General features: G+C 45.5%; 1 protein-coding gene across 1 annotated transcript in view; it reads left to right on the forward strand.

Moving 5' to 3' along the window:
- Positions 1 to 9765, forward strand: part of DAW1 (dynein assembly factor with WD repeats 1) — a 48706-nt gene extending 38941 nt beyond the window's left edge. Inside the window, exons 11-13 of the mRNA XM_004701818.2 lie at positions 4769 to 4845; positions 7402 to 7564; positions 9656 to 9765. Coding sequence (XP_004701875.2) covers positions 4769 to 4845; positions 7402 to 7564; positions 9656 to 9690 — 275 coding nt within the window. The 3' untranslated portion in view covers positions 9691 to 9765. The remainder of the gene's footprint in view (positions 1 to 4768; positions 4846 to 7401; positions 7565 to 9655) is intronic.
- Positions 9766 to 10021: the final 256 nt, after the last annotated feature.

Below are 10021 nucleotides of genomic sequence, written 5' to 3' on the forward strand. Positions count from 1 at the left end.
TGTTTTCAGAACTTAGCATCTTTATTTACTTATTGATTTTAATGTTTTCAGAACTTAGCATCTTTATTTACTTATTGATTTTAATGTTTTCAGAAGAGTAGGTACAGTAGACTGCATTCCACGGTAGAATTTTGAGAGTCCAACAGTTATTATTATTATTGTTTACAATTCAATGGTTTGAATATATTAAAAAGAGGTGTGTGCAATCATCACCCCTATGGATCTTAGAGCCCTTCCTTCATTGTTATTAGCTCCCCATTTTCCACCACCCCCCTCAACCTCCCCTGCCATAATCCTAAGAAAGGATTATTCTAGTTACGGTCTCTATCCATTTACCTTTCCTGGATGGCATATAAAGAAGCTCATACAAAAGGCCCTCAACTACAATAGCAAAATGACACAGGAAAAATCTCAGTCCAAAAGAAAGCAGAAAATAATACAAAGTTGGACAAATTAAAAATGAGTCAAAGGGGTAAACACATGATAAGATGTTAAAATTTAACCCAAGTAAATTTCATTAATTTACTTTCTGATGCACTCTGTCAGAGGGCTTAATCTCTGTGGGGACTCCGCAAATGGATTTTGGGGTTTCACTGCCATTCATGGTCTTCTGTAAAACAAGTGCTCAGAATTTTAAATCTACTATAATTCTAATACAATTCCCTCCTCTGATCTTGCATTTTGTTATGTATAATCCTTGGTCTCACAGGCCCAAACAGCCTTCTTTTATCTCCTCTATTTTCATTCTCTTTTGGTCTAAGCTCACAGTGTTTCTTCTGATATAACGTTCTCAAAATACCTGTGTGCCTCTCATTTATGTCATGGCCATCGACTTTGTTAGATAACAAGGTCCTCCCCAGATACATACAGGGAAATGTGTATTTCTGATGGTTGATGAGCTGGGTGAGCAGATCCATGAGTTACATTATCCATTTCTTTTAAGATAACTCTGTGTGAAAGAATAATCTGAATCTTGGGTTCTTCTGAATTACTAGCAAAAGTTGTCTAATCACATACCTGCTTCTCTTTTGAGAATGGCTTCCTGATAATAAATCTCCTAATTGTACCATCTTTAGCAGTTCGTGTCGGTAGATGATTTCCCAAATCACCGAATCTTGGTTCTATTTTGTTTTTACTTTGCTTCCCTTAATTAACCAGACTCCATTTGCATTTTACTATAAACAGTAAGAAGAAACTAAGCCATTTCTTCAACATTTAACATGGAAATCACTTCAGGTAAATATTCCGCAGCATCACTAGGAGTTCTGCTTTCCCTGTAACTGTAGGGCTCAATTCAGCTACACTTACTGCCCCTGCAAAGCAAGGGCCTCCTTTCTTCTAGTTTCCAGCAACACGGCTTTCCTCTCCTTCTGAGACCTCTGCCATCAGTCACCTCTACATTTATATTTCCATCAACACTCTGTCTTTGGCAATTGAAATATTCTCTGTGGGTCAAACATTGGACCTTCTAACTACAAGGTTGGTAATGCGACCCCACCAGTTACTCCTGTTAAGGTTTACAGTGTTGGAAACCCCAAGGAGCAGGTTTACCCTGTGAAATTGCCTCAAAAGCAGGGAGTCAAGATGATATTTCATTGCCCTGCTTCTTAGTTCTCCCTGATCGGTCACCACCTTTAACATCCATGCTTCCATCAACTGTACGTTTCAAGTGGTCTAGACTTTTTCTGTCGTGTGTCATACATTGAAGATCATCTTTTTAATGACTCTCTATTGCCCTGCCCATTGTCTGGGTCATCTCCTTGCCATCAGGTACAATGCTGTAGTAAATTCGTATCATATCCTTAATAGCCGTATATGATGGTATGCTATCCATACTTCATCTCTTTGCTAATCATGATACATATATGATATGCCATCTCCTTTGTAACCATAGATGGCATGACACTATTTCTGAGACCTCACCTTGATAACCACGTGTAACAATAAGCTATGTGTGTGCGCGCTCCACCTGGTTGAATTTCAGTTTGGTCCTAGGCTTTCTGTTATCTCATGAATAACCATGTATGATACTGTGCTATTTATGTTTCCTCTCCTTTATAACCAAGTATGATGTAACAAGTTACCTACATGAAGAATATGAATACTGCTATGTTATATTTCTGTCATCTCTTTGATATCCATGTATGATGCTAATGTTGTGTCATTGTCTTCATTGCTATGTATGACACTGTATTTATGCCATCTCTTTGATTGCCTTGTATGATTCTATAGCCTCAGATCTTAAAATAAAACACATGGCACTCTACTATGTCTAGGCTATCTTTCTCAGGACAACCTACTATGTTCTATTAAAAAAAAACCAAAATTCAAACACACTCCTATCGAAGTTGGTTCCGACTCTTAGATGCTCTACAGGACAGAATAGAACTGCTCCTGCAGACTTTCTGAGACTTTAAATCTTTATGGGAACAGCCAGTCTCCTCTTTCTCCCATAGAGTTGCTGGTGAGTTTGAACTACTGACCTTGCAGTTAGCAGCCCAATGTATAATCCACTGCACCAGCTGGGCTCTTGGGCTCATATATATTATACTATGCTTCTGTAATTCGCTGATGATGACATGTGATGCCAAATATGCCTGCACCTTCTGTCTTTAGACTCTGTGTTAGGTTATGTCATGTCTGTGTCAGCATCTTAAAATCACTTGCCGTGTTTGCACTGAGTCCTCCTCCAACCATTAGCTCCCTGAAGACCATTTTGGACGCTAGACCATGTGTTCATTGTTTCCTTGATGAAAGCATATGGTCTCCAGCGTTTCATCTCCTAGAAATCACATACAGGATCCTGTATTAAAAATGGGTCATCTTCTTTGGAACCGTTTACACTGCAACTTTATACATCATCTCCATAATAACTCCCTGTGATAGAATGCCAAGTCTGCACCCACCTAATCCCTCTATGGGGTGCTCTAGTGAGAATCATTTTCTTGATGGCCTGTTAAGGTTCACCTCCAACTCTGGCATACCATGTGACACACAGCATGCATCATGTCTGTCAAGCCCACTGCTAAGTGTCGTCTGCTCTGTCACCTGCTAGCTCACTCTAGGCAGTGATTCTGTTTTTATTAGAAACAAACAAACAAACAACATTTAAAAAAACTCTTTATGTTTGGTCTTTGCTCATCTTTCCATTGTTAAAAATGATGATCTCATTCAACAGCTACATCTTTATACGCAATCCACATCCTCCTTTTCTTTCTCACCAGGATTACTGGGAAGGCTGAGGGGGTTTTTGTTTGTGGTTTGTTTTCTTTCTTGCTATGTTTATTCCTGTGAAGCTCACTCTCATTTTGTGACAGGGTTTCAAACCACATTATTTTCTCTTTCCTGAGGTATTTAAATATGAATGTGTGAAATTTAGAGTATCTATCTACCCAGGAGAGTCCCTTTCGTGTTATTAACAAACTCAACGCCTGTTAATTATTTTCCTTGAGGGCTTTAGAAATATCCAACTATGTAGCATGCTTTATATATTTAAGTCAAACTAATTCCAAAATAACAGTTCTTGTCATCGTGTCTACTTCCCCTTAAAGTTTACAGTAAAGATAGTAGTAAAGGTAAGTATAACTTCTATTAAGATAACTGGCCTTCTTCCAAATGGAAAGGAAATACTTTACCTCTATGACATTTCACAATGTGCTTTCTGACAGCATGCTTCATCTGGTGAGGTGAACTTCACCTTGTGTTTTTTCCTAACAGCCATTTCCCTGCTGCTGTCTTATTCTTTTTCTATATTTATTTAAGTTCTCCAATCCTTTAGTATAAGAAAAAGTATGTGCTACTTCTTTCACACAAATATCCATCCATCCATCCAGCGCTAATTTGTTGTTTCTCAATTTGATGACAGTATTTGGGTTTTTCTTTTTTTGGTTCCCATGTGCTTGTCAAAGGAGTCTTGGCCATGTAGTGGTTACCCATTTGGCTGCTAACTGCAAGTCAGCAGTTCAAAACCACCAGCTGCTCCAAGGAAGAAAGACGGGGCTGTTCTACTCCCATAACGAGTTATCGTTTTGGCAACTCACAGGGGGCACTTCTCTGTTGTAGGGGCTGCTGTGAGACAGCATCGCCTCGACGGCAGTGAGATTAGTTTGCGCTTGTCATTCTCACAGACACTGGGGCTACTGCGGAGAACAAAACATTCTGCGAGCTCTTAGAGAGCTAGAGTTTCTGAGAGGGCGGTGGAAGCTCGGTGGTTGAAGTCTTGCCTTCCACGTGAGCGACCTGGGTTCCTTTTCCAGCCCATGTACCTCATGAGCAGCCCCTACTCATCTGCCACTGGAGGCTTCTGTGATGCTGAAGAAGAAACGACTTGAGTATCTGTGTCTGAAAACCAGCCAGTGAAAATCCTGTGGATCACAGTGGTGGGATCCTGTTGTGCACGTGGTCACTATGAATCCCCTGACTCAAGGGCAGTCAACAACTGCTCCTGAGTCATGGGTCAGTGGACTCGCACCAGGCACATGATGCTGGCCCCACTGCTCTGTTCCCCTGGGAACTTACTTTGATTCCTTTCTTTCTATTCAGAACTCCTGTCACCTCTAGTAAGATCAGGGCCAGAGAGGCTCTCCTGGATCCTGTAATGTGACCAGCTGGTATTCAGTTGCTGGCTCTCACCTTGAACAAGAAGACAGACTTAAGCACAAAGCTCACCTGTCAGTGTGTGCGTGTGTGTGTGGGATATTTATATAATCTCAAGCCTGTTCTTCAGAGTTCTGGATTCTGTATAAATAAATGCATTCCTATCCCCAAGGAACGGCAAGAGTTTTCAATGCTGATACAAGGAAATGCATCACTAAACTGGAAGGTCATGAAGGAGAAATCTCAAAGGTAAGTCACATCCCTGTTTGCATCAGTTCATTTACTGTGGGGGAAAAAAGTCCAGGAAGCTTAGTATAATAGATATATTCTTTAATTAATGCAGCCAACCTTGCTGGGACTGAGATACTCAGGCCTGTTCAGTCTTTTCTTTCTGGAAATGAGTTACATAAAGACTCAGCTTTTTAAGTGTGTTCTCAAACGCAGTATGATACATGATTTCTAAAACCATTAAAAAGGTATAAGATTGTATTCTCTTCAGCTGCCAGGAAAATATTTAATTAGCTGAAAGTACTTCTCAAAGCAATTTAAGGAGCTTATAAAGTATCTTTCTGGTCTTTCATAAACAGGTATTTCTAGTATGTAAACGTGTGCTGCGCAACAAGTATAAAGCACGACAATGCCTCACTTAGCGACTGTCTTATTATCTGGCATCTTGCGTTTCTGACAATGGTAAACAATCTGCTATCATTATTTTGTGTCCACATCTGGCAGTCCCGTCTGAGAGTAACCATTGCCAAGATGTGAGGCCAGAGCAGCACTGTCAGTGATGGTGAAGGTCATGTCTCAACTTGACTGGGCCATGATTCTCAGTGGTTTGGTGTCTGGTAATGATGTGGCTTGGCAGTTCATGTAACGAGTCAATTGTCCTCCATTTTGTGATCTGATGTAATCATCCTTCCTTTTCACACGAAGGCTGTTTTGAATAATGGCTTGGTAGTTTGAACCTAATCATGTTGGTCATTGAGGAAAGGGTGTATTCTGTATACTAGGTGAACCTGAGGCATTTTCTGGAAATATTTAGCATGCAAAGTATAAGGTTGCTCCTTTTCAAATGCTAGACCCACACCTTAGAACCCCCTACCTTAATGTTACTGGGTGCTGCTGAATTGATCCCGACTCATGTTGGTATTGCTGCTGGGTGACATGGGTTCTGAACCATAGTGACCCTATGCACAACAGGACAAACCACTGCCTGGTGCTGAGCCATCCTCACCATTGCCCCCATGCGTGAGCACATTATCACAGCCACTGTGTCAGTCCATCTCATTAAGGGCCTTCCTCTTTTCTCGCTGCCCCTCTACTTTACCAAGCATGATGTCCTCCTCCAGGGACTGGTCTCTGCTGAGAACATGTCCAGAGTACGTGAGATGAAATCTCCCCAGTCTTCCCTCTAAGGAGTATTCTGGCTGGACTTCTTCCAAACCAGATGTGTTTGTTTTTCTGGAAGTCCATGATACTTTCAATATTCTTCGGCAGCCCCAGAATTCAAATACATCAATATTTCTTTGGTCTTCCTTATTTAATGTCCAACTTTCTTCACATGCATATGCGGCCATTGACAGTATCATGGCTTGTGTTAGGCACACCTTAGTCTTTAAAGTAACATCCTTGTTTTTCAACACTTTAGAGAGGTCTTGTGCAGCAGATTTACCGAATGTAATGTGCTTTTTGATCTCTTGACTGTTGCTGCCATGAGCATCAATTGTAGGTTTAAGCAAGACAAAATCTTTGACAGCTTTAATCTTTTCTGCTTGTATCTTGTTGGCCTAACCATCACTTATCATGGGAAATTTCCAATCCCCTTTTCTTTCTTTCTTGTATTTATTGTGAATTGGGTGCCGGTTTACAGAACAGATCAGTTTCTCATTCAACCACATATACAAATTTTGTTACATCTCATTGATTGCAATTCCCACAATGAAACCTCTCTTACCTCTTATCCCATTTCCTGTTTCCGTTCCTCCTCCTCTCCTAGCCCTTGCCTATTATCTTATAATTCCATTTCTTCCCTTCATATGACACAGATAGAATATTCTAGTGGAGGTCGGGCATGGCGTAGCGGTACATAAGAACTCAGCTTGGTTCTCATGCACTCCAGGGCCCGGCTCCCTGCCCTGTCTGTGAAAGGGGTCAGGAGGCATTGGAAAGAAGACAGGAGAGGGGAGGCACGTGACAGAGGGGTGCAGTCTTTATTCTTAGAATTGCGAAGAGGAGGGCATTCCACTTTCCTGCCCAGTTTCAGTTCTCTCCCACGAATCTCTGCCAATGAGCCCTGGTGGTGGAGCGGCTCCGCGCTGGGCTGCTGACCACTCGGGCAGAAGTTTTAAAGCACCAGCTGCTCCGAGGCACCAAGATGAGGCTTTCTACTCCCGTGAAGAGTTAGAGGGGACAGCCACAGGGGCAGTTCCACCCCGGCCTATTGGATCGCTGCGGGCCAGAACCGACATGATGGCAGTGCGTTGATGGCTTCTTTTTTTTAATCCCTGCAAGATTTATCCCTCTCATAATGATAGGGATAAAGTTCGTGGAACTTCTCTGTGTGATAATAAAAGCCATGCCCCCCGGATGCTGATTAAAACTCTACAGGAAATTGTCCCAGGGAGCCCCGCGGTGCATCCGGTTGATGGCAGTTAAGCATTAGGCGGCTCACCCCAAAGTCGTGGTTTCAGCCCACCTGCGGGTCTGCAGGAGAAACAAGACGGTCCGCTTCTCTAGAGGTGCGCGGGCTCGGGCTCATCCGGCCAATCTGTCCGTCACTGTTTCTTCTTTCTTTCTCCTCCATAGATTTCTTTCAACCCTCAAGGGAACCGCCTGCTGACTGGCAGCTCGGACAAAACAGCGCGCATCTGGGATGCGCACACCGGCCAGTGCCTGCAGGTCCTGGAGGGGCACACGGACGAGATCTTCTCCTGCGCTTTCAACTACCGAGGGGACATCATCATCACAGGTGTGGGAGAAGCCAACGCCCCGGGCCCCGCTTTCTTTCTAAGTCAGCTGTGCGTCTTTCCAAGCTGAACCGAAACATAGTTTGTCCCTGCCGCCCGAGGCACTTGTTCCGGGGCTGCTGGCTCCTCTCGGCATAGGCTCACCCAGCTTCGTTGCTTAATTGTAGTTGCGTCGGGAACCGCAGTAGTGAGCCTTGCTATGTCCAAGGTGGTGGTGCCTGGCTGCTGGAGAAAACAAGCAAACAAAATGACCAGTGAGTCTAACCCACCAGCCACCCACGGGAGAACGATGCACCTGCCTGCAGCCTTGGGGACACCATGGGGCAGTCCTGTTCTTCCCTATAGGGTGGGAATAGACTGGATGTCAGTGGGCTTGCTTTTTTATTTTGGACTCCTGAAAGTGAAGGATCCCTGGTTAGGCATGGACAAACTACAAACTGCAAGGTCGGTGGTTCAAGCTCACCAGCCCTTTGGTGAAAGAATTCCCAGGAAACTTGTCTGCTCCTGTAAAGGTTTACAAAGCCCAGGGAAGCGGAGGCAAGGTGGCTGTGGGTCAGAAGCGGCTTGATGGCAGTGGGTGACTTTTGGTTGGTTTTGTTTTTGACGTGAGAGGTGTATCAGGTCAATTGACTAGAAAAACAAGAGCAGCGATTCTCTATATTTGTATATAATATATATGTGTATATATATAATAATAACTTTATATCAAGAAGTCATTCCAGCCCAGTCTAACTGAGCCTTGGCTAGCCTGAGGCCCCTGTCGGACTCAGGTAGCTGCAGACAGAGGAAGCAGAAAGGTGAAGTGGAAGCAGGGGGATCACAGGTCGATGGGTGCAGAGTCGCATAGGTCTAAGCATCAAGGCCAGTGGGGACATGGCAGGGCACAGCCAGCTCCCAGGGTCAGCAGCCTACACGGGGGCGGCCCTGGAGGCAGACCTGGAATCCAAGCAAGGAGGGAGGTCAAAGGGCCAGAGTCAGAGCCAGAGTTTCCCAGCGCCCCTCTTACAGAAAGGCCACACCCCCAAGGAGGTATCATCAGGTATCACCAGCCTGGTTGACAGGTTGGACCCCACCCCTCCACCTTCATCCAGGTAGATGTTGACAGGAAATCTAACCACCACAGGAGCAGAGGGAACCAGCAGCATCCTGGGCTTTTCCAGCCCAAGAGAGCCATTTCCAGAGATGGCCGCTGAATGTTGCTCCCTGGTGGAATGTCTCAGGGTTGCCATGGGATCTTGGGGAGGGTGGGCAGGGGCTCATGGAACACTGGCTGACTCTAAAGAAAATCGTTAAGTGTGCTGGGTGGAAGGTGCTGCTTCCTGACATGTGAACCTCTCAAACCCGGACCTGTTCGGAGCCAGGGCATTTCCATTCGGCAGTGGGTGTGGGGGCAGAGACAGGGTGGTGGGGCAGCAGGGATACGTGGAAGGGATGGAGGAGGCTGGGGCATTCTCAGGTCCCCTTCAGCCCAAAGATGCTGCGAGACCCGCTGTTCTGAGGACAACAGGGACTTGCCCAACTTACCACCAGCCGTGATCCTGGGAAACAGAAGCCAAAACAAAGCCACTTGGTCCACTGGGGTGGACTCATCTGGCTCATTCATAATTGGCAGTGACCCCTTCCCTGCTCCACTGAGCCCGTGAGAGACAGACTGAGGCAGAGCGTCCTTCCCCTCTGCCCACCTGCCTCTGCCTCCCCACACTGGAAGGAGAAGGGCCGCAAATGGCTTTCCTGGTTAGTCTGTAGACAGCCTTGGTTAAGGTGTCCTCAGACCTGGGTTGGTCTTTGACCAAAGCAGCCACACCCACTGCTGCCTTTCAGGTGATTCCGACTCATAGTGACCCCGCATGACAGCAGGACCACCCCGTCGGTTCTCCTCAGAAAGATTTCCAAGGCCGCAAAGCTTCATGGAAGCCGGCTGTCTCATCTTTCCCCCCTGCGGTGGCTGGCCGGCTCCAAACCCTCACCTAGGAGTCTGCAGGCCAGGGAAGGAGTGGCAGGTGGCAATGACTCAGAAAATGCCAACTCGTGGACGAGCAGGTGAGGGGAGCACCTTGCCAGGAGGGCTAATGTTGTGATCTTGGTTTCCTTAGGCAGCAAGGACAATACCTGTAGGATCTGGTGCTGACAGAGGGGAACCAGTCCCGCACCCACTCACGCTGGCTGGCCGTGCTGATGGAGGCTGGGAGCTTCAGAGCGAGCAAGCAACCTGCTTTCTCACTTCATCTGCTGCACCGTTTCTTGGAGGTGGCTGTCTGCTCACGCTACTCTTAGCTTCCCGGGTAGGGCAATTAAAAACGGATGTCGTTCTGTAGTTCCTCTTGTATCATTGCACAGGGAGGGGGGAAATCTCGTGGTGTTTCCGCATGTGCTGCTGGCGTGTGTGATTTTGAAGAGATCTGCACAGCATCGCGACACCAGGTCTCCTGGAATCTATTTGGAAGATTGCTATTCTTTCT

This window comes from Echinops telfairi, unplaced genomic scaffold (genome assembly GCF_000313985.2).
Source record: "Echinops telfairi isolate 266 unplaced genomic scaffold, ASM31398v2 ScPeMD7_3;HRSCAF=10, whole genome shotgun sequence".
NCBI classification, from domain to species: domain Eukaryota; kingdom Metazoa; phylum Chordata; class Mammalia; order Afrosoricida; family Tenrecidae; genus Echinops; species Echinops telfairi.